A 24,706-nucleotide genomic window follows, 5' to 3' on the forward strand; every position below is an offset into this window, starting at 1 on the left:
AATCTTCAATCATACGCAAACGCAGAGACTTGTGGGGAGTAAGGGGGTGATTCAACCACTTAACATGGACAAGTGCGAGGTGCCTCAATTTGGGAAGTTAAATTAGCACTGAACCTACATGGTTAACAGAGAATGGTGTCGAGTAGCGGGACCTGGGGTGTAGATATATGCTTGACTGTAAGAGTAGACGGGGTGGTGTAGGAGGCATTTGACACACAGACATTCATCAGTCAGGGCTCGGAGTACAGGAATTGGTATGCTATAACACTTCACCTGCATATCTACTGGGGTCATCGATCAGACCCAGTGCTCACGATTCAGCTTTCTCTTTGCTGGTGAGACCTGCTGTAAGTTGGGGGGCTGTTTCATCGAGCACCTCCAGACCAACTGCCAAACATTTTAATTCCAATTTCCATTCTCATTCTAACCATGTTGACCCACGGCCGCCTCTTGTGCCACAATAAGGCCACCCTCAGGGTGGAGGAGTAACACCTTCGATTCCATCTGGGTAGCTTCCAACCTAGTCCGCACTCGGGCATCTTACCTCTTCTCACCTGCCTGTCACTTTCCCTTGGGCCTTTTTCCTCCCCTTTCACCTGTGGTCCACTCTCTTCTCCTGTCAGATTCCCTCCTCTCCAGCTCTTCACTTTATCAGCTTCTAGTTATCCTCCTTTCCCTCCCCCCTCCTTTTCATTCTGGCATCTTCCCCCTTCCCTGCTGGTCCTGGAGAAGGGTCCAGCATTTTGTGTGTTTGCTTTGGACTTCCGGCATCTGCAGAATTTCTTCTGTTTATCAGCTGTACAGGACATGGGTGAGACCACACTTGGAGTATTGTGTGCAGTTCTGGCCACCCAGCTGTAGGAAGGATGTCATTAAGCTGGAGAGGGTGCAGGGAAGATTCCTGAGGGTGTCACTGGGACTGGAGACCTGAGTTATAAGGAGAGGCTGAACAGGCTGGGACTGTTTTCCCTGGAGCAAAGGAGGCCGAGAGGTGATCTTATAGAGTTTTATAAGACCATGAGGAGCAGAAACACAGTAGATGGTCACAGCCTTTTCCCAAGGTAAGAAAGTCTAAAACTAGAGGGCACAGATTTAAGGTGAGGGGAACAATTTAAAGGGGACCTGATTTGCAAGTATTTCCATGCAGAGAACGTGGGTGCATTGAACAAGCTCCCAGACCTAGGGGTTGAGACAGGAGCATTAACAATATTTAGAAGACACTTGGACAGGCACATGGAAAGGAAAGGTCTGGAGGGATGGGGCAAATCTCAGTCAGCGTGGACCAGATGGGCCAAAGGGCCTGTTTCTATTGTGTAGGGCTCTATGAAATTGGACAGATGCACAGATCGATGTGACCAAATGCGAGGCATCTGTTTCCTTAAGAATCGGGAGCAGTATTAGGTCATTCAGCCCATTGAGTCCCTCTGCCTTACCCAGCTCAACAACTGTGACCTCTGGAAGGTGTGGGAGAGGGAATTTCTCCCTGAGTTTTTGATTGAGGGATGCGTCTGGTGGGGGAGGGGTGTCCAGACAGAGTGCCCAGGGAGCAGGTTGGGCAGATCCTACATTCAGAGCAGCAGAGAAGTGGCAATGATAGAGAGGCTGAGGAGAGCAGCGGCCCCACCGGAAGCGGTGGAGGGCCCGGCCTGACTCGGGGCCTCGATGAAGCAGCTGCCCACATTGCCAGAGGCGTCCACCCCGAGCAGGGTGATGGAGGGGTGACAGCAGGTGGAGTTGTACTCCACCAGCGTCAGACGGAACTCCCCTTTCTGCTCCTGCTCGGTGGTCAGGTTCCCTTTGTCATGGCGAGCCCGGACACTGGCCCAGTCAGCGCCTCGCTCGGAGAACTCAGCGTGGAGGCCCCAGGTCTGCTTCGCGCAGTCCACCTCGTGCTCCTTCTTCGCAGGGCAGTGGCCAGTCAGTGCGGTGGTCCGGCAGGTAGGAGGGTCTGTGTCCACATTCTGTGGGTGTAGAGTCAGGATTAATAAGGGAACGTGGGGTGCGTTCAGTGGGCACACGGCACGTGTCAATGCCCTTCCCTCAGCACCACTCCCAAAATGTTCCTCCCCAACACCACTCCCAAAACGTTCCTCCCAACACCACTCCCAAAATGTTCCTCCCCAACGCCACTCCTGAAATGTTCCTCCTCACCATCACTCCCAAAACGTTCCTCCCCAACGCCACTCCCACAGAGTAGAGCTCCCTCCTTGCCGACCATCCCTGGTGAAAAGGTTGACATGGATAGAGAGATGGAATGATAGAAAAGGAACAAGAGCAGGGGATGGAGAGAATGCAACAGGAAGACAGGGCGAGAAAGAGAAAAGAGTGGAGAGAGGAAGGGTGCAGAGGGAGAGAAGGGGGGAGAAAATGGGAGAAGATGAGGAAGAGAGGGACAGGAAGAGAAAGAGGAAGTGACAAATAGAGGAAAGGAGAGAAGGAGAGGGAACCAGGGACAGAAGGAGGGAAGGAGAGAGGGAGAGGTAGAGAGGGGTAACAAGGCCATAATAAGGAGAGAAGGAATGGGTGGATAGAGGAAGGGGAAAAAAAGATCAAGAATCGGAGACAATGAAAGGGAAAGATGAAGAGGGATACAGAGAGTGTGAGAGGGTCAGAGAGAGGGGGAGGTAGAGGAAGGGGATGAAAAAGAATGGTACAAAGAGTGAGAGAATGACAGAGGGAGGGAGGGAATGATAAAGAGGGGTACAGTGAGTGGGAGAGGGAGTGAGGGAGTGATAAGGTGTGATACAAAGAGAGTAGGAGAAGGACGGAGAAAGACAGTGAGAGAATGAGGGAGAGAGGAGTACAGTGAGCACGGGAGGTCAGAGAAAGAGAGATGGAGAGAAGGAGAGCGAGGAGGGAGAGATGAAGAGGGGTACAAAGAGAGTGGAGAGTGACAGACAGAGGGAAGGTGATAAAGAGGGGTACAGAGAGTGGGAGAGTGACAGTGAGAAAGGAAGATGTGAGGTGAAGAGGGGTACAAAGAGAGTGGAAGAGAGAGAGAGAGATAGTGGGAGAAGGAGTCACAGGGAGAATAGAGGGAGAGTGTGTCTATGAGGGAGTCAGAATGAATGGGAGACAGAACTAGGGGTGGGGGCCAGGGTGAATTCATTGATTCAAATCTTTCCCAATCCCCCAGATGGTTTGGGTGTTGTCTCGGGACTGACCCCCCAGCTGAAGGACCTCCGCTGATGTCCCTGTGTCTGGGGGATGTCCCCGTATCTGGGGGATTTCCCATGTCTGGAGGACCATCCTGTGTCAGGAGGACATTCCTCCTGTGCTCAGACCCCTGGTGTGTTTGGTGTCAGCACCTTCATCTACATCCCTCAATTCCCCCCACTGGTGGGACGAGGGTGCTGATGTTGTGGAAATCCCTTCACCCTGGGACGTACCCGCTCTGTGACTGTCAGCTGGAGGACGGCGTAGGTGAAGTCGATGTCGGACTTGGCCTCGAGCGTCACTGTGACCAGGGTTCCAGCTTCCATGTCGGTGGGGGTGGAGGTAGTCAGGTTACCCTCCGCAGACTGGTTCTTTCCGACGTACAGTCTACAGGGGAATGAAGTTCCATCACCTCAATGTCCTCCACAATTCCTGATCCAAGCAACCGTGGACAGAACAGTTGCCATGCCCATGGGGATGAGATTTCATGGGACAGTCACGTGCACCCCACACACAGCATGGTGCCCCACCTCACTGCCCCCTCACAGCACAATGCTCCCTCCTCACCGACCCTCCCGCAGCACTCCCTACTCACCACCCTGTGCCCCCCCCCCCCCCATAAGGCCAAGAGACATAGGAGCAGAATTCTGTCATTCAGACTATTGAGACTGCACCACCATTCCAAAATGGCTGACGGCAGCATGTGCACTTCTCAGTGCCCCTCCCACAGTGCGGAACTCCCTCCTAACAAAGGCACTCAATTGGTTCCACCCTCATGCAGTGTGGCGCTCGTTCACAGACACGACAATAGGGGTTGGGGCTAATGGGTGTGATTTACGTTCCCACCTCAGAGGGTTTCCACTTGTGACATTTTGATCGTCAACCAGAGAGATACTGTACACAGATCCCGGACCAGCATTGGTAATGTTGAAACGGATGGTAATGTTTTCACCTGCGATAAAGCTGGGATCAAACATGACCTGAGACACCAGAGGAAGAAACATCATAAATCAATAACCAATCACCAACATTGATCGAAAATCAATAATCTATCACCAATCACAGCAAGCTCTTTGTAGAGCATATATGTCAAACTCAAGGCCCGCGGGCCAAATCCGGCCCGCGGTGGAATTATCTTTGGCCCGCGAGATAATATCTAATTACTATTAAAGCTGGCCCCAGTAATCGAAGCGCCTATGGCATATGATATGGCTAATGCTGAGTTTATTCAGGTACCAGGTTTTCAGGGTTTTTAGTGTTTATTCGGCAGTCTTCTTCATAAGAAACGGAATTTGGAAAGTGAAACACTTTGTAGTTATGGCAGAGACTGAGACACATGAGAGCAGGCTGAAAAAACGGAGGCAACGAAAGCTGCGTTTGCACGCGTCCGACTGATCCGGCCCGCATGAAGCTGCATTTTGCTCAATCTGGCCCGTGACCTAAAATGAGTTTGACACCCCTGTAAGAGGGATCTTCACCCTGTGCCTTAGTGCGTGATTGGACGTGCGGAGGGAACTTCACTTTGTTTCTCACCCTTGGAGTGTGTGATGGGAAGGTATGGAGGGAGCTTCAGTCTGTGTCTGATCCCAGGAGTGTGTGATGGGACGGTGTGGAGGGAGCTTCTCTCTGTGTCTGATCCCGGGAGTGTGTGATGGGACGGTGTGGAGGGAGCTTCTCTCTGTGTCTGATCCCGGGAGTGTGTGATGGGACGGTGGGGAGGAGCTTCACTCTGTGTCTGATCCCGGGAGTGTGTGATGGGACAGTGTGGAGGAGCTTCTCTCTGTGTCTGATCCCGGGAGTGTGTGATGGGACAGTGTGGAGGGAGTTTCACTCTGTGTCTGACCCCGGGAGTGTGTGATGGGACAGTGTGGAGGGAGCTTCACTCTGTGTCTGACCCTGGGAGTGTGTGATGGGATGGTGTGGAGGAGCTTCACTCTGTGTCTGACCCCGGGAGTGAGTGGAGGAGCTTCACTCTGTGTCTGACCCCGTGAGTGTGTGATGGGACGGTGTGGAGGGAGCCTCACTCTGTGTCTGACCCTGGGAGTGTGTGATGGGACGGTGTGGAGGGAGCCTCACTCTGTGTCTGACCCCGGGAGTGTGTGATGGGACGGTGTGGAAGGAGCTTCACTCTGTTTCTGACCCTGGGAGTGTGTGATGGGACAGTGTGGAGGGAGCTTCAGTCTGTGTCTGACCCCGGGAGTGTGTGATGGGATGGTGTGGAGGAGCTTCTCTCTGTGTCTGACCCCGGGAGTGTGTGGAGGAGCTTCACTCTGTTTCTGACCCTGGGAGTGTGTGATGGGACAGTGTGGAAGGAGCTTCAGTCTGTGTCTGACCCCGGGAGTGTGTGATGGGACAGTGTGGAGGGAGCTTCAGTCTGTGTCTGACCCCGGGAGTGTGTGATGGGACAGTGTGGAGGGAGCTTCACTCTGTGTCTGACCCCGGGAGTGTGTGATGGGACAGTGTGGAGGGAGCTTCAGTCTGTGTCTGACCCCAGGAGTGTGTGATGGGACAGTGTGGAGGGAGCTTCAGTCTGTGTCTGACCCCGGGAGTGTGTGATGGGACGGTGTGGAGGGAGCTTCACTCTGTGTCTCACCGCGGGAGTGTGTGATGGGACGGTGTGGAGGAGGTTTCACTCTGTGTCTGATCCCGGGAGTGTGTGATGGGACAGTGTGGAGGGAGCTTCACTCTGTGTCTGACCCTGGGAGTGTGTGATGGGACAGTGCGGAGAGAGCTTCACTCTGTGTCTGACGCCGGTAGTGTGTGATGGGACAGTGCGGAGAGAGCTTCACTCTGTGTCTGACCCCGGGAGTCTGTGATGGGACGGTGTGGAGGGAACTTCACTCTGTGTCTGACCCCGGGAGTGTGTGATGGGACAGTGCGGAGAGAGCTTCACTCTGTGTCTGACCCTGGGAGTGTGTGATGGGACAGTGCGGAGAGAGCTTCACTCTGTGTCTGACCCCGGGAGTCTGTGATGGGACGGTGTGGAGGGAGCTTCACTCTGTGTCTGACCCCGGGAGTGTGTGATGGGACGGTGTGGAGGGAGCTTCACTCTGTGTCTGACCCCGGGAGTGTGTGATGGGACGGTGTGGAGGGAGTTTCACTCTGTGTCTGACCCCGGGAGTGTGTGATGGGACTGTGTGGAGGGAGCTTCACTCTGTGTCTGACCCCGGGAGTGTGTGATGGGACGGTGTGGAGGGAGCTTCACTCTGTGTCTGACCCCGGGAGTGTGTGATGGGACGGTGTGGAGGGAGCTTCACTCTGTGTCTGACCCCGGGAGTGTGTGATGGGACGGTGTGGAGGGAGCTTCACTCTGTGTCTGACCCCGGGAGTGTGTGATGGGACGGTGTGGAGGGAGATTCACTCTGTGTCTGACCCCGGGAGTGTGTGATGGGACGGTGTAGAGGGAGCTTCACTCTGTGTCTGACCCCGGGAGTGTGTGATGGGACGGTGTGGAGGGAGCTTCACTCTGTGTCTGACCCCGGGAGTGTGTGATGGGACGGTGTGGAGGGAGCTTCACTCTGTGTCTGACCCCGGGAGTGTGTGATGGGACGGTGTGGAGGAGCTTCACTCTGTGTCTGACCCCGGGAGTGTGTGATGGGACGGTGTGGAGGGAGCTTCACTCAGTGTCTGACCCCGGGAGTGTGTGATGGGACGGTGTGGAGGGAGCTTCACTCTGTGTCTGACCCCGGGAGTGTGTGATGGGACGGTGTGGAGGGAGCTCCACTCTGTGTCTGACCCCGGGAGTGTGTGATGGGACAGTGTGGAGGGAGCTTCACTCTGTGTCTGACCCCGGGAGTGTGTGATGTGACGGTGTGGAGGAAGCTTCACTCTGTGTCTGACCCCGGGAGTGCGTGATGGGACAGTGTGGAGGGAGCTTCACTCTGTGTCTGACCCCGGGAGTGTGTGATGTGACGGTGTGGAGGAAGCTTCACTCTGTGTCTGACCCCGGGAGTGTGTGATGGGACAGTGTGGAGGGAGCTTCACTCTGTGTCTGACCCCGGGAGTGCGTGATGGGACAGTGTGGAGGGAGCTTCACTCTGTGTCTGACCCAGGGAGTGTGTGATGGGACGGTGTGGAGGGAGCTTCACTCTGTGTCTGACCCCGGGAGTGTGTGATGGCATGGTGTGGAGGAGCTTCATTCTGTGTCTGACCCCGGGAGTGTGTGATGGGATGGTGTGGAGGGAGATTCACTCTGTGTCTGACCCCGGGAGTGTGTGGAGGAGCTTCACTCTGTGTCTGACCCCGGGAGTGTGTGTTGGGACGGTGTGGAGGGAGCCTCACTCTGTGTCTGACCCTGGGAGTGTGTGATGGGACGGTGTGGAGGGAGCTTCACTCTGTTTCTGACCCTGGGAGTGTGTGATGGGACAGTGTGGAGGGAGCTTCAGTCTGTGTCTGACCCCGGGAGTGTGTGATGGGATGGTGTGGAGGAGCTAATCTCTGTGTCTGACCCCGGGAGTGTGTGGAGGAGCTTCACTCTGTTTCTGACCCTGGGAGTGTGTGATGGGACAGTGTGGAAGGAGCTTCAGTCTGTGTCTGACCCCGGGAGTGTGTGATGGGACAGTGTGGAGGGAGCTTCAGTCTGTGTCTGACCCCGGGAGTGTGTGATGGGACAGTGTGGAGGGAGCTTCACTCTGTGTCTGACCCCGGGAGTGTGTGATGGGACAGTGTGGAGGGAGCTTCAGTCTGTGTCTGACCCCAGGAGTGTGTGATGGGACAGTGTGGAGGGAGCTTCAGTCTGTGTCTGACCCCGGGAGTGTGTGATGGGACGGTGTGGAGGGAGCTTCACTCTGTGTCTCACCGCGGGAGTGTGTGATGGGACGGTGTGGAGGAGGTTTCACTCTGTGTCTGATCCCGGGAGTGTGTGATGGGACAGTGTGGAGGGAGCTTCACTCTGTGTCTGACCCTGGGAGTGTGTGATGGGACAGTGCGGAGAGAGCTTCACTCTGTGTCTGACGCCGGGAGTGTGTGATGGGACAGTGCGGAGAGAGCTTCACTCTGTGTCTGACCCCGGGAGTCTGTGATGGGACAGTGTGGAGGGAGCTTCACTCTGTGTCTGACCCCGGGAGTGTGTGATGGCATGGTGTGGAGGAGCTTCACTCTGTGTCTGACCCCGGGAGTGTGTGATGGGACGGTGTGGAGGGAGCTTCACTCTGTGTCTGACCCCGGGAGTGTGTGATGGGACGGTGTGGAGGGAGCTTCACTCTGTGTCTGACCCCGGGAGTGTGTGATGGGACGGTGTGGAGGGAGCTTCACTCTGTGTCTGACCCCGGGAGTGTGTGATGGGACGGTGTGGAGGGAGATTCACTCTGTGTCTGACCCCGGGAGTGTGTGATGGGACGGTGTAGAGGGAGCTTCACTCTGTGTCTGACCCCGGGAGTGTGTGATGGGACGGTGTGGAGGGAGCTTCACTCTGTGTCTGACCCCGGGAGTGTGTGATGGGACGGTGTGGAGGGAGCTTCACTCTGTGTCTGACCCCGGGAGTGTGTGATGGGACGGTGTGGAGGAGCTTCACTCTGTGTCTGACCCCGGGAGTGTGTGATGGGACGGTGTGGAGGGAGCTTCACTCTGTGTCTGACCCCGGGAGTGTGTGATGGGACGGTGTGGAGGGAGCTTCACTCTGTGTCTGACCCCGGGAGTGTGTGATGGGACGGTGTGGAGGGAGCTCCACTCTGTGTCTGACCCCGGGAGTGTGTGATGGGACGGTGTGGAGGGAGCTTCACTCTGTGTCTGACCCCGGGAGTGTGTGATGTGACGGTGTGGAGGAAGCTTCACTCTGTGTCTGACCCCGGGAGTGCGTGATGGGACAGTGTGGAGGGAGCTTCACTCTGTGTCTGACCCCGGGAGTGTGTGATGTGACGGTGTGGAGGAAGCTTCACTCTGTGTCTGACCCCGGGAGTGTGTGATGGGACAGTGTGGAGGGAGCTTCACTCTGTGTCTGACCCCGGGAGTGCGTGATGGGACAGTGTGGAGGGAGCTTCACTCTGTGTCTGACCCAGGGAGTGTGTGATGGGACGGTGTGGAGGGAGCTTCACTCTGTGTCTGACCCCGGGAGTGTGTGATGGCATGGTGTGGAGGAGCTTCATTCTGTGTCTGACCCCGGGAGTGTGTGATGGGATGGTGTGGAGGGAGATTCACTCTGTGTCTGACCCCGGGAGTGTGTGGAGGAGCTTCACTCTGTGTCTGACCCCGGGAGTGTGTGTTGGGACGGTGTGGAGGGAGCCTCACTCTGTGTCTGACCCTGGGAGTGTGTGATGGGACGGTGTGGAGGGAGCTTCACTCTGTTTCTGACCCTGGGAGTGTGTGATGGGACAGTGTGGAGGGAGCTTCAGTCTGTGTCTGACCCCGGGAGTGTGTGATGGGATGGTGTGGAGGAGCTTCTCTCTGTGTCTGACCCCGGGAGTGTGTGGAGGAGCTTCACTCTGTTTCTGACCCTGGGAGTGTGTGATGGGACAGTGTGGAAGGAGCTTCAGTCTGTGTCTGACCCCGGGAGTGTGTGATGGGACAGTGTGGAGGGAGCTTCAGTCTGTGTCTGACCCCGGGAGTGTGTGATGGGACAGTGTGGAGGGAGCTTCACTCTGTGTCTGACCCCGGGAGTGTGTGATGGGACAGTGTGGAGGGAGCTTCAGTCTGTGTCTGACCCCAGGAGTGTGTGATGGGACAGTGTGGAGGGAGCTTCAGTCTGTGTCTGACCCCGGGAGTGTGTGATGGGACGGTGTGGAGGGAGCTTCACTCTGTGTCTCACCGCGGGAGTGTGTGATGGGACGGTGTGGAGGAGGTTTCACTCTGTGTCTGATCCCGGGAGTGTGTGATGGGACAGTGTGGAGGGAGCTTCACTCTGTGTCTGACCCTGGGAGTGTGTGATGGGACAGTGCGGAGAGAGCTTCACTCTGTGTCTGACGCCGGGAGTGTGTGATGGGACAGTGCGGAGAGAGCTTCACTCTGTGTCTGACCCCGGGAGTCTGTGATGGGACAGTGTGGAGGGAGCTTCACTCTGTGTCTGACCCCGGGAGTGTGTGATGGCATGGTGTGGAGGAGCTTCATTCTGTGTCTGACCCCGGGAGTGTGTGATGGGACGGTGTGGAGGGAGCTTCACTCTGTGTCTGACCCCGGGAGTGTGTGATGGCATGGTGTGGAGGAGCTTCATTCTGTGTCTGACCCCGGGAGTGTGTGATGGGATGGTGTGGAGGGAGATTCACTCTGTGTCTGACCCCGGGAGTGTGTGAAGGGACAGTGTGGAGGAGCTTCACTCTGTGTCTGAGCTTGGGAGTGTGTGATGGGAATTTCACTCAGTGCCTGACCCCGGGAGTGTGTGATGGCTCGGTGTGGAGGGAACCTCACCCTGTGTTTGATCTCACCGTGAGTTTGGTACTGCTGATGGAGGTGACAGATGGACTCTGCCTCCGGAAGATCCTCCCAACCTCCTCCGTCCCTGCGAGCAGCACCAAGAACGCTTGCGATGGAAGGCTCAGGAACTCTCCTAGGAAAGTGCCGGTCTCTGAGGTTGGAGTCAGGGCCTCCTTACTGAGCGTCCTCCCCTGGAAGTCCAGCAGGGAGATGTTCTTGGGCTGGTGGGATGGGTAGTTCTCTAACCCCGTCATTGTGACCCTGAGTGTGGCTGGTTCACCTGGACCAAGGACCAGAGACAATAATTAAACACCCATTGACACCAATTCCCTTCGGCTTGGATGCCCTGTACGACAACAGACATTGGGCACAACGGATCCCTGCTGACCATTAACTGCCCATTTATGCTTAATCGTGTTTCATAACCCCCACTTTCCTATCAACTCCTCCCCCCTCGGTTGTATCCCTCACCCTCACACTCCGGGGGCAGGTGGAATTCACAGTTGTTGATTAACCACCCATCCTGCCCCCTACACACACACAGACCATCAGGGGCGACTGGTCTCACACATACACACAGTACCAGAGAGCCGGGTTCTCCACCCACTGTGACACTCTGTCTCGGTCCAAGCCAGTGCTCGATCCCTGGAACTGTGTCTGACACTGAGTTCCATCCTCATCTCCATGACTGGGGTGACAGGGTTTCATGCCGGACCAGCACAGACCCTGGCTTATCGAATGTCTGGTGAACTTCTCAAATTCCTTTTCATTCACGTCCTGGTTGAAGTGTTATGGGTATCACAAACCTTCCCATGAATGGCATTTGGAGTCCTAGTGAGTTTAAAGCATGGGTTCCTAATGTGGGGTTCATGGACCCTCAGTGGTTCCTGGACAGATCTGAGGGGTTCTGTGAACTTGGGAAAATTTTACGTTGTTATATTTACTAACCTCTCACTGAAATTACGGTAGATCTAACGTGATCATCGTCTTCCTGTCTGTAGAGTATACTATTTAAAATAGTGCTTTTTTAAATGTATACTCCTGTATTTAATGTGTTAATAGAGACACAAAAATTACTATATCACAGATTAGAGTTTTATATATTTTGATGACTGTATTTCAATAGAATTGGTTTCTTTAGTAATCTTGTGTATTTTACATTAAATATTGAAGTACTTGATTCTGAGAAGGGGTCCATAGTCTTCAGCGGACTGGCAAAGGGCTCCATGGCATAAAAAAGGTTAAGAACCCCTGGTATAAAAGGACAGGGAGTCTCTTCCTTGTCTCTCCCCCATTCCCCACCCCTCTTCTCTCTCTCTCTCTCTCTCTCTCTCTCTCTCTCTCTCTCTCTCTCTCTCTCTCTCTCTCTCTCCCTCCCTCCCTGTCACCCCATCTCTCAATCCCTTTCTCTCTCATCACCCTACCTGTCCCATCTTTCTCTGTCTTACTCACCACTCCCTCCCTCTCCTTCTCTCTCCCTCTCCTTCCCTCTCCTCCTCTTTCTTTCCCTTTTTTCTCTCTCTCCCTCTCAGGAGATGATGAAGAGGACAAGGGTGGAGAGTTGCTCTGGGAACAGCTGACGACAGCTCTCATCCCGGGATGTCAGGAGTAAACACGTGTGTGTGGCGATAGGATGTGTGAGGGAGGGGAGCAGTGCGTGTGTGGGTGGGGTGGAGTAGCAGCAGGGGATCTCGGCATGGCGCTGTTGGTTACCTGCCAAGGGTCGGCCAGTCACGGTGACCAACCCGGGGTGGGGACCCTCGAAAGCCTCCACAAACTCGTACAGGAAATCCACGACACTCTGACCTGGGGGTATAATATAGTATAATATTTTAAATATTGTTGTTTTTTCAGAGCAGGTATTGTAATAGTTCCTGTTACACTCCTATTACTGTCCTATTTACATCCCAATTACAGGATGTACCAAACTCTCATTGTCCCAGTAACTCCCCGTTATAGGTCCTGTAACAGATTCATTATAACCCCTTTATACACTCTCATACTTTCCCCATTATATCCCTGTTATGGAATCTGTTATTTCCCCATTAGAGTCCCTCTGTACACCCACATTACATTCCTCATTACACTGTCCATTCCCCATTACAGTCACATGGCAGTCCATTATACTCCCATTACAGTCTTCTTTGCACACTGTAATCCCTCCAACACTCCCTGCTGGAGGGAAAGAAAGATCAGGATAAAGAGCTGCAGAGCAACAGAAAGAGAGAAATGAAAATGAGAAAGAGGGAGGGTGAGAGTGAAGGGGAGAAAGAGGGAGATGGTGTAGGGGCAGAGGGGATGAGTGGGAGATGGGGTGAAAGAGAGAGAGGAAGAGGGAGACATGAAAGGGTGATGCAGCATACAGAAAGAATGTGGAAAAGCAGAGAAGAGAGAAGGAGAGGCAGAAAGGAGAAAAGTGAGAGAGGGTCAGGGAGAGTGACAGGAAGGCGAGAGAGAGGTAAGGAGTCAGAGAGAGGCTGGAAATGGAGTTAAATCAGGACACTGAAGTTCAGAAGAGAGACAGACCGGATCGGACAGGGTGGAGTGCAGACACCTGTCACTTTCACCGTGTACGGGGTCCCCGACTGTACAGTGAGGCTCCATTCTCCGAGCTCGGGCGCTACGTTCAGCATCACGATGAAGAGGTCTCCCAGGCACTCAATAGTTGCCAGTGCTCCCGTGGAGCTAGTGTGAGGCTGCTGAATACCTGCAGAGAGAGGCCAGTCAGTCATCAGCAGGACAGGTCACTCATAACTGGAACAGGATCATTCAGGGAGAGTCACAGAGATGGAGAGGGTGTGAGGGCCAGAGGGAGTCACAGAGATGTCGAGGGATGTAGGAGGGTATGGATGGCAGTGGGGGATTATCGTGAATGGAAGGGGTGTAGGGGCTGGAGGGGGTCACAGAGGTGGGAAGGTGTAGGAGCTGAAGAAGGGAGACCCAGAGAGAGGGGTGTAGAGGCAATAGGTGAACACAGAAATGGAGAGGGGTGTTGGTGCCAAAAGTGGTCACAGAGATGGGGAGTGGAGGGGTGTAGGGGCTGAGTCCCTCCTCACCTCTTGGACTGGAGATGTGGAAGTTGGCCGGACTACCAGACAGGAAGATGGTGACGTTCCTCAGTGCTCTGTCCACATGGAAGGGGAAGACGTTTGTGAGGTGATCCGTGTTTCCGTCTCGCTGAAGGATGGTGACCTGAAACAGGATACCATGATACCCCGACCTTTGCCCTCTGACCCAGTCCCTTTCAACTACTCTCTCCTCCAACTAACCTCAAACTGACCAATCCAATCTGTTCAAGTAGGGGGAAATGTAAAGAAGAGTTTTGCTGTGACTCCATTTCCGGGAAACAATCCCATCAGGACCAGGCCATTCTGCCCTGCAGATGATTCTGGAAATCTCTCAAGTCACTATACCCATTAATTACCAACACTGCCACCCATTCACCTTGGAATAAGTGTCCCAACAGGGACTCCCAAAGCTACCCTCCCTCCCTTCCCAATCTCACGGCTGAGTAACAAAATTCCATTCTGGGATTTCCAACTCCGTATACTGTGACTTTGCCAACTTTGGTTCTGGCCTCTCTGTGTACTCTAGCCGCATATTCCCACCCGCCTGCCAATTCCACACAATTTCCTGATAGGGGCATCTCCCGTTTTCCCAATTCCTGGTCAGACCCTGATCCCGAGAATCCTGATGAGACAGCTGTGTCTCACCTCCAGGGCTGCTCATTGTGCCATGGGACAATCTCTCCCTGTTGCCCCATGATTCTCAACAACAGCTTCACTCTCCTCCATTCTGCAAAGGGTGCAGAGTGGATAGGGAGGGGATAGAGAGGAGGGGGAGGGGGAATGGGACAGGGAAGGAAAGAGAGTGGAGGAGAGGGAAGGTAAGAAAGAATGGGGAGATAGAGGTGGGCTGAGAGGCATAGGATGGGGTTGGGATTAAAGGAGGGAAGAGGGTAACAATGAGGTGAGGGAGAGGGAGACAGAGGTAAGGATGGTGGTGAAGGTGAGGAGGAAAGTTTTGAGGGTTAGTGAATGAAGGGACAGGGAAGGTATAGTAAGATTGGATGAGAGGGAGGAGGGAATAGGAAGGAGTGGAGTAGGTGAAGGAGTGTACATTGGGAGGAGCGAGGAGAGGGTGAAAGGTGATGGAGGTTTGAATAGGAAGGCAGTGAGGGAAGAGTGGAAGAGGAACAAATGTGGAGTGAGGAGAAGGAGTTTAGGACATGGGGTGAGGAATGCGTGAGGAGGAAGGCTGAGGATGAGGGAGGAGAGTGAGGACGGGGTGAGGGGGCAGAGGGATGTAGGAATGAGGAGAGATTGAGGTAGGGAGTCACTAAAAGGGGACTCGATGTTACCAGCTCTCCCGTGATGGATCCCTCGACGATGGCGGTCAGGTCCATAATCTGGTTCCTGCTCACCTGCACCGCCAACCCCCCCGAGTCCCGGGCCAGACCCTGGTACAGTGCGATCTCGGGATTGGGCTCAGTGCCGCGCCGTCTGCGGGACAGGACGTTGGTCAGGAGGAAGGAAACCTAGGGGGAGAAGTGAGGGGTGAGTCCCAGAGGGTCAGAACATACAACACGCACGTGACATCATCACGGGAACATTGGTCACGCTTCCATATCATGCATCCTGCACACGATGTCACGGAGAATACATTTCAGTCTACGTACAGCTGACACAAACTTCAATCTTGATACAATATGTAACTTCATGTCCATATATGGATATACAAAAGGATCACAGCACATGATACCACGTCAGGCAATTGAAACACGATATGACATCATGGCATTGACCTACAGTGTCATATTGTAGAGTGGACACGATACTACATATCAAAGGCACTTGGTAACTCATCAATCCACACCCGACCCACCCTGGCCCCATCTCCTCATGTTGAGCACGGCGGGTGAAGCTTCACCCCACCCCAGGGCCTGGCCCACAGGGCCAGTGCCGATATGCAGTTGACTGGGAGGACAGGACAGCATTCTCTGGCAGAGAGGTTACCTTACACTGGGTGTGCTCGATCAGCGCCTGGACGGTGGAAACCAGATGAAAATCTTTGGCTGGAGCGTCGGTGAAGACGTAGATGTAGGAGAGAGGCAGCGAGTGGGTGAGGGCCAGCTGCAAGAGAGGGCAGAAGTCAAGGATTAGAGGGCATGGACGACAGGAAGAGATCCCATACATAGAGAAACCCCATGATTACACACACTGAACCCACACATCCCAAATGTACAGAACACTCACAGACATTCACAGTCACTTACAGGCACTCACAGTCACTATAGACAGTAACAGTCACTTATAGTCACCATAGACACTCGCAGATACTCACAGACATTCACAGTCACTCACAGCCTCTTACCGTCACTATAGACACAGACACTTTCACTCACAGTCACCCGCAAACACTCACAGATACAGACATTCACAGACACAGTCACTATAGACACTCACAGTCACTAGAGACACAGTCGCTCGCAGACACTTTCACTCACAGATACTCACACTCACCATAGACACACAGAGACGCTCACAGTCACTATAGTCACTCACAGACACACACAGACACTCAGACACACACACGGACACACCTGCAGTGCGGACAGGGACATTTCCGGTACGTCTCCCCCTCCCTCGGCCGTTAACTGCTGCAGACGGACAATGAACTGATCGGGGTCGCGTGTCTCAAATACTGGCCCGAACTCTGGGGAACAGAGAGCATCAGTGACAGGAACAGAGTGACGGGGGTAGTGGGGGGATGAGGATGGGAGTGTGGGGGTTGTCCCCATTCCCTCTTTATCCAGTCCCCCTCACCCCTCCTCCTCATTCCCACCTCCCTCCTACTTACCCCCTCCTCCTCACTCCTTCCTCACCCCGTCCTTAACCCCTCCTACTCACACCCTCCTCCCCACTCCCTCCACATCGGTTCTTCTTCCCCCTCTCCCCTCACCACCTTCCTATCAACCCTCCTCCTTTCACCTTCCCTCCCTCCTTCCCAAAGGACCCACCCTCACTACCTCGTCCCCTCGCTACTATTCAACTTCCCTCACTGAAGCCTCCCTGTCCCTTCTCTCACTGACCCTCACCACATCATCTGACCTCCTCGCCCTCACTACCACTCTTACTTCTCCCTCTCTCTTGCTCACGCACGTTCCTCATCCCTCCCTTCAATCATGTCATTGAGTATATTTAAAGCAGAGGTTGTTGGTCGGTTCTTGATTAGTCAAGAGTTGTAGGGAGAAGAACATAGAACACAGAAAACCTACAGCACAATACAGGCCCTTCGGCCCACAAAGTTGTGCCTAACACATCCCTACCTTAGAAATTATTATGCTTACCTATAGCCCTCTATTTTACTAAGCTCCATGTACCTATCTACAAACGTTTGTAAAAACCTTTTAAAAGACCCTGTCATATCCGCCTCCACCACTGTTGCCAGCAGCCCATTCCACGCACTCACCACTCTCTGAGTAAAAGAACTTACCCCTGACATCTCCTCTGTACCTACTCCCCAGCACCTTAAACCTGTGTGAGTGTGGATTGAGAGGGAAAATAAATCAGCCATGATGGAGGAGACTAAAAGGGCCGAATGGCCTAATTCTACCATTCTTGTGGCATTATGGGGCAAGAAGTTCATCTTAACACACTCAGTGAGCAGGGAGAGGTGGAACTGCACTGGACTCACCCGGATCGTTGAATGGTACCAGGATGTAGGAGGAGGGCTGGAATCGGGAATTCCGGGTCCTTTGCACGATTTTGATTGTCCTCTGCTTGGCTGCCTCAATGCTGTCTCGCATACTGCCTGTGGTGTCAATGACGAAAGAGATGCCGGAGGGAGGGTCCACGCAGAGGAACCTGCAGAGAACAGGGGAGATTCACCCAGGTCCATAGCCAGCCCTACACCATTCCCCATCTCTGTGACCCCTCTCTGTCCCGTGCACTCATTACTCTCTCCAGCCCTTACCCATCTCCATCTCTGTAATCCCTCTCTGTCCCCTGCACCCGTTCCTGTGTCTGTGACCACCCTCCAACCCTACACCCATCTCCATCTCTGTGACCCCTCTCTGTCCCGTGCACCCGTTACTCTCTCCAGCCCCTACACATCTCCATCTCTGTAATCCCTCTCTGTCCCCTGCACCCATTCCTGTGTCTGTGACCACCCTCCAACCCTACATCCATCTCCATCTCTGTGATCCCTCTCTGTCCCCTGCACCCATTCCTGTCTCTGTGACCCCCCCACCCCCCAGCCTTACACCCTCCCCATCTCTGTGAGCCCTCCACCCCTTCAACCCTCCCAGTGACCCCCTCTAGCCCCTACACTACTCCTGATTTCTCTGTAGCCCATTCAGCCTTACATCCTCCCCATCTCTCTGATCCATACAGCCCTCACTGGGACTCCCTCTGGCCCCTGTACCCCAACCTGTCTCTGTGAACCCCACCAGCCCCTACACCCGATCCCATCTCTGTGACCACTCTGGCCTCTACATTCCGATTCGCTCTGATATTCCCAGGAGACGGATCCGTACTGCAGGAATTTCAGGTCACCGACTGCATCTCGAATATCCAGGAAGAGTTCAAGGGAGGCCTGTGTAGCGATTGCCGCTGCCCGCAGGTGTTCGTGTCCATGAGGAGACGAGAGTGTATCCTTGTTAATCCCACCGAACCCACGCACAGTCTGATCCCATTTCCCACCGTGACTGCACTTGCCTGGAAAGAGGAAAATCCTGGGAATTCACCACATTCTTAGCTGCTGAGAGTTATCTCTCTGACACCCACAGCTCTCCCTGTCTCTGTGACCCCCTTCGGCTCCTTTACCCCTCTCCATCTCTGTGACCCCCTTCTGATGCCAATATCCCTCCCCGTCTCTGTAACCGCCCCCCCACTGGCTCCTACACCCTTCCCTGTCTCTGTGACCCCCCTCCAGCTCCTGCATCCCTCTCCATCTCTATAACCCCCCACCAGCTCCTACACCCTTCCATGTCTCTGTGACCCTCCTCCAGCTCCTACATCCCTCTCCATCCCTATAACTCCCCCACCGGCTCCTACACCCTTCCATGTCTCTGTGACCCCCCTCCAGCTCCTACATCCCTCTCCATCTCTATAACCCCCCACCAGCTCCTACACCCTTCCATGTCTCTGTGACCCTCCTCCAGCTCCTACATCCCTCTCCATCTCTATAACTCCCCCACCTGGCTTCTACACCCCTCGCAGTCTGATCCCCTCTGGCTCCTACACCCCTCTTTCTCTGTGACACCCCTGACCCCTACACCCGTCTGCATCTTTTTGACGCCCCTCAGCCCCTACATCCCTCCCTGTCTCTATGACCCTGTCCAGGCCCTACACGTCTCCCCATTTCTACGACCGGCTGTCCCCTGCCACATTGTTCCACCTCTGGGGTTTTGCTGTCTGTCGCCCCTGTTACCTTCCGGGAGCTTGCTGAAGGGGTTGAGACTGAAGTAGCCGGTGGTGATGAGTTTGCGACTGATGATGTTGGGCAGGATATTTTCCTGGCAGCTTTCTGGGCTGGAGCATTTCTGGCAGGTCTTGTCACCTCTCCCTGCAGCAGGAACAGGAACACTGGCTCCATTGCCCTCTCAATGTGCAAATTTCCCCCTTTCTCACCATCCTCCTCAAGTCCCCCTCATCCCCATGCTCAGACCCTAAGTGACCACAACGTCCCAAGTGTGGCCTCACCAATGTTCTCCAGAACAAAGAACACTACATCACAGGCCATTTGGCCCACAAACTTGTGCTGACCCTGTAACCTACTTTGTTCAGTCTAACCCTCCCCTCCCACATAACCCTCCATTTTTCTTTTATCCGCGTGTTTCTGAACACCCCTAATGTTTCCCTCTCTACCACCACCCTGGCCGTGCATTCTGAGCACCCACCACTCTCGGTGTACTTCTGACATCCCTCCTACACTTTCCTCGACTCACTTTGAAGGGATGTCCTCTGCTGTTAGCCATTATCTTGTCACCTCTCATCCTCCTTTGCTCCAAAAAAAGTCCTAGTTCGCTCAACAGTTCCGTATTCTCTAATCCAGGCATTGTGCTGGCAAAATCTCTGCACCCTCTCCAAAGCTTCCACATCCTCCCGAGAATGAGACCAGAACTTCAAATGTGTTGATTTGCTGGGGTGGTGCATCTCATGGGCTGGGATGGTCTGATCCATGCTACATCTCTAAATAAAATTGTAAAAATATATATTGGCCTCTCCCACCCTCCCTGGCAGCTCATTCCACACACCCACCACTCCCTGTGTAAAAATCATACCTCTGATAGATTCATTCCTGCCCCCCGCCGTACATTCCTTCAGTCACCTTAGAAGTATGCCCCCTTGTATTGGCTATTTCCACTCTGGGAAAAAAAATCTCTGACTATCCACTCAACACACACAAAATGCTGGTGGAACATAGCAAGTCAGGCAGCATCTATAAGGAGAAGTGCTGTCGACGTTTCGGGCCGAGACCCCTCGTCAGCACTATCCACTCTATCTCTTCCCATTGCTACCATCAGGGAGAAGATCACAATCTCGACTTTTCAGGAGCAGCTTCTTCACCTCTGCTGTCAGATTTCTGAACGGTTCATGAACCCATAAACAGCAGTTTCTATTTTGCTCCCTTTATTATCCTATTTATTTATTTTTGCATTTCTTATTGTAATCTATCATAATTCTTCATTATTGCTCTGTACTGCTCCTGCAAAACGACACATTTCACGGCATATATCAGTGATGATAAACCTGATTCATTCACGGATTTACTCTTGCTCATTCTAACTTTACTGTTCATTTAGAGATACAGCACGGAACAGTCCACCGAAACACACTAACTCGTTACTCACCGATTTAACCCTCGCCGAATCACAGGACAATTTACAATGTCCAGTTAACCTACTAACCCGTGTCAATGGACTGTGGGAAGAACCCGGAATACCCGGAGGAATCCCACATGGTCACAGGGAGAACGTACAGCCGGCACTGGAATTGAACTCAACCCTCTAGATGTCCCAAACTGCTGCGCTAGTTGTGAGAAACCATTCACCGTCGTCGGCAAGCGTTAATCCGAAAGGCCGCGGCCCCCTCACCTGCTAGATTCCCGATCGTCCCACTGGGATCGATGAGGTTCCTGTTCGGACTTTTATAGCCCAGCTCCACCCAGTTGCTGTGGCTGTAGAAATCCTGAAGGAAAATGGCACTTGGAGTGACGTGGACAATTTTGTTCAGCACGTCGTGAGGAGGACAAGGTTAAACTAGAAAGAACACGATTTACAAGGACGTTACCGGGACTCGGAGGCCTGAGTTCCAGGAGGAGGTTGAATAGATTAGGACTTCACCTCCTGATGCACAGGATATTGAAAGGAGATTTGATAGAGGTATACAAAATTACGAGGATTTAGATAGGGTCAATACAAGCAGGCTTTTTGCACTGGGTTTGGGTGAGACTAGAACTAATGTAAACATGACAGATTGTGCAGATGCTAGAAATCCATAGCAACACACACAAAATGCTGGAGGAACTCAGCAAGTCAGGCAGCATCTATGGAAAGGATGAAGCAGTCGATGTTTCGCGTCAAGTCCTGATGAAGGGTCTCAGCCCGAAACATCAGTTGTTTACTCCTTTCCATAGCTGCTGCCTGGCCTGCTGAGTTCCATATAACCATATAACAATTACAGGCCATCTCAGCCCTTCTAGTCCATGCCGACGCTTACACTCACCTAGTCCCTCTGGCCCGCACTCAGTCCATAACCCTCCATTCCTTTCCTATCTATATACCAATCCAATTTTACTTTAAATGACAATACCGAACCAGCCTCTACCACTTCTACTGGAAGCTCATTCCACACAGCTACCACTCTCTGAGTAAAGAAATTCCCCCTCGTGTTACCCTTAAACTTTTGCCCCCTAACTCTCAAATCATGTCCTCTTGTTTGAATCTCCCCTACTCTCAATGGAAAAAGCCTATCCACGTCAACTCTATCTATCCCCCTCATTATCTTAAATACCTTTATCAAGTCCCCCCTCAACCTTCTACACTCCAAAGAATAAAGACCTAACTTGTTCAACCTTTCCCTGTAACTTAGGTGCTGAAACCCAGGTAACATTCTAGTAAATCTTCTCTGTACTCTCTCTATTTTGTTGACATCTTTCCTATAATTCAGTGACCAGAACTGTACACAATACTCTAAATTCAGCCTTACCAATACCTTGTACAATTTTAACATTACATCCCAACTCCTATACTCAATGCTCTGATTTATAAAGGCCAGCATACCAAAAGCTTTCTTCACCATCCTATCCACATGAGATTCCACCTTCAGGGAACTATGCACCATTATTCCTAGATCACTGTGTTCCACCAGCATTTTGTGTGTGTTGGTCTAGAACAGGAGAACAGGGGTTAAGGGTGAAGGAGGAGACATCGGAGAGTGAGGGTGACCTTAAGAGATGTTTATGATGAGGAGAGCCAGAGATAAGGTGGGTGGTTCCAGTCTTTTCCCCAGGTTAGGGCAGACTAAACCTGTGTGTAATGTGAGAGGGGAAAGGTTGAAAAGGGACCAAAGGGCTAATTTTTAATCCAAGTATTTGGAATGAGCTGCCAGAGGAAGTGGTTGAGACAGGTAGAATAGTATCATCGAAGAAGCACTAGGACAGGTAGGTACAGGACTGTGCAAAAGTCTTAGGCACGTATATATAGCTAGGGTGTTAAAGACTTTTGTACAGCCCTGCAATAATTTTATATATTGCACTGTAATGCTGCCACGAAAAAACATACTTCATTGCATATGTGTGTGATGATAAAGCTGATTCTGATATGGGTCTCTGTTGTAGACTGAGAATGGGAAGGGGGCAGGGAGAGGGGGGTCATGGTTGGGGAAAGGGGAAGGGAGAGCGGAGGGAGCAGGAAGCACCAGAGAGATCAATAAACCAATTGCATAGAATCAAATGACCTTGCCTGATGTCTCAGGGCTGGGTATGTTTGCACCCATGCACCCACTGCCCCTGGCATTCCTTCTCTGCCACCTGTCCTACACTCCCTCCTGTGGCACTCCACCCCGGCCATTCCCAACATCCAGGTTTACAAACTCACATTCCATTCCACGCTGACAAATACAGTACTTTGGAAAGATCTTAGGCACCCTAACTATAGATATGTGCCTAAGACACATATGTTCTGGGCCTGGAGGGATATGGACCAAATGCAGGGAACTGGGACTAGCTGGGTCAGCATGTTCTGGTTGGGCTGAAGGGTCTGTATCTATTCTGTATTGCACTGTGACTCTTATTATCCTGAGGACAGGGGTGAAAAAGTGCTGGTGGAACCAGGTCAGTGACCCATCAGGGAGTGGTCCATGTTGAATTAAATTAAAATTTATTAAATTACATTAAAATTGAATCATTTTATTTCTATCAACATGGGCAGGTTTAATATCATTTAAATTTCACAACACAATATTGTGATGATAATGTGGCACTCCCTCCTTGCCACCCTCCTCCGCACAACATTCTCCCTCCTCTCCGTCCCTGTGGCAGCACTCTCTCATTGATAACCCTTCCTGTACACTCCCTCCTCACCGCCCATATCAGGCATTCCCCCTCACTGCCCCTCCCACAGCACACCATCCGCACCATCCCTCCCGTTCTGTTCCCTCCTCAACACCCCTCCCTCAGTGCTCCCATGTTACCACCCTTTCCACAGCACACCCTTCTCAGCCCCTCCCATGGATTCGCTCCTCTCCACCCCCCTCCTACGGTGCTCCTACCTCACCAGCCGTCGCACAGTGTTCCCACCTCACTCCCACCCCCCAGAGCATTTCCCCCTCACTGTCCAGATTATTGCCTGGATTGGGAAGCATGCCTTATGGGAATAGGTTGAGTGAACTCGGCCTTTTCTCCTTGGAGCGAAGGAGGATGAGAGGTGACCTGATAGAGGTGTTCAAGATAATGACAGGCGTTGATCGTGTGGATAGTCAGAGGCTTTTCCCAGGACTGAAATTGCTAGCATGAGAGGGCATAGTTTTAAGGTGCTTGGAAGTAGATACAGAGGAGATGTCAGGGGTAAGTTTTTTATGCAGAGAGTGGTGAGTGCGTGGAATGGGCTGGCGGCAGTGGTGCAGGCGGAAACAATAGGGTCTTTTAAGGGACTCTGGATGGGTACATGGTTAGAAAACTAGAGGGCTATGGGTAAAGCCTAGGTAATTCTAAAATAGGGACATATTTGGCACAGCTTTGTGGGCCGAAGGGCCTGTGTTGTGCTGTAGGATTTTGATGTTTCTATCCCACAGTGCACCCTCTGCACTGCCCCTCCCACAGTGCTCCCACCTTACCACCCTTTCCACAGTGCTCACTCCTCACCCCCTCCCATGGAACCTCCTCATTACTGCCCCTGCCACAGTGCTCCCTCCCCACCGCTCCGAGGGCTGGACCTACCTGTAGTGTGTGGAGAGTGGAGCCCATGGACAACAGTGCAGAGAATCGTTTGTCCTCCAGTATAGCCCTCACCACACTGGCCTTGCCCCTCAGTAGCAGCTTCTTGCCCTCCAGGATTGCCTCTGAATCAAAATGCCTCCTCTTGGACAGCACATACACCACGTCCACCAAGGTGTTGGCCGCCCCCATCACCGTCATGCACTGACTGAACCGTCGGACAGATACCGGCTCTCCATAGTATATGGCAAAGAGTCTCTCTGCTGTCAGGTCATGGCCCTGTGGAGGAAAAGCCTTGTATTAATGTTCTGCACTTGGGCCAGACCACTGCACAGTTCCAGTCTCCGTTTCCCTGGGTCAGACCCACACCGGGAGCACCGTGCACGGTTCCAGTCTCCATATCCCTGGGTCAGAGCCCCACCGGGAGCACCGTGCACGGTTCCAGTCTCCGTATCCCTGGGTCAGACCCCCACCGGGAGCACCGTGCACGGTTCCAGTCTCCATATCCCTGGGTCAGACCCCCACTGGGAGCATCGTGCACGGTTCCAGTCTCTGTATCCATGGGTCAGACCCCCACTGGGAGCACCATGCACGGTTCCAGTCTCCGTATCCCTGGGTCAGACCCCCACCGGGAGCACCGTGCACGGTTCCAGTCTCCATATCCCTGGGTCAGACCCCCACCGGGAGCATCGTGCACGGTTCCAGTCTCTGTATCCATGGGTCAGACCCCCACCGGGAGCACCGTGCACGGTTCCAGTCTCCGTAT

General features: G+C 53.1%; 1 protein-coding gene and 1 long non-coding RNA gene across 2 annotated transcripts; both read right to left on the reverse strand.

Annotated features, from left to right (window-relative positions):
- Positions 1-1,520: 1,520 nt before the first annotated feature.
- LOC140726059 (von Willebrand factor A domain-containing protein 7-like) lies at positions 1,521-18,892 on the reverse strand. The gene is made up of 13 exons (XM_073042008.1): positions 18,853-18,892; positions 18,038-18,218; positions 17,197-17,366; positions 16,103-16,215; positions 15,516-15,632; positions 14,861-15,037; positions 13,557-13,692; positions 13,055-13,207; positions 12,214-12,306; positions 10,512-10,780; positions 4,003-4,136; positions 3,390-3,543; positions 1,521-1,961 (listed from the first exon to the last, which is right to left on the reverse strand). Exons 1-13 carry the CDS (start codon positions 18,890-18,892, stop codon positions 1,569-1,571), a joined length of 2,130 nt encoding a protein of 709 aa, XP_072898109.1. The 3' UTR covers positions 1,521-1,568.
- Positions 18,893-18,974: 82 nt separating this feature from the next.
- LOC140736564 (uncharacterized) lies at positions 18,975-24,057 on the reverse strand. The gene is made up of 3 exons (XR_012100982.1): positions 23,944-24,057; positions 20,600-20,693; positions 18,975-19,068 (listed from the first exon to the last, which is right to left on the reverse strand). It is a non-coding gene; the product is annotated as an uncharacterized lncRNA (long non-coding RNA).
- Positions 24,058-24,706: the final 649 nt, after the last annotated feature.

This window comes from Hemitrygon akajei, chromosome 1 (genome assembly GCF_048418815.1).
Source record: "Hemitrygon akajei chromosome 1, sHemAka1.3, whole genome shotgun sequence".
Lineage (NCBI taxonomy): Eukaryota > Metazoa > Chordata > Chondrichthyes > Myliobatiformes > Dasyatidae > Hemitrygon > Hemitrygon akajei.

What these genes read in the sequence shown, in the direction of transcription:
- LOC140726059 (XM_073042008.1), bottom strand. Translation starts at nt 18,892, where the DNA reads ATGTGGCAGGGGACAGCCGGTCGTAGAAATGGGGAGACGT. An exon ending in GACTGGCCGACCCTTGGCAG is followed by an intron (nt 10,781 to 12,213) that starts GTAACCAACAGC and finishes TCCTTGGTCCAG; the next exon opens with GTGAACCAGCCACACTCAGG. An exon ending in TCAGCAGTACCAAACTCACG is followed by an intron (nt 4,137 to 10,511) that starts GTGAGATCAAAC and finishes CTGGTGTCTCAG; the next exon opens with GTCATGTTTGATCCCAGCTT.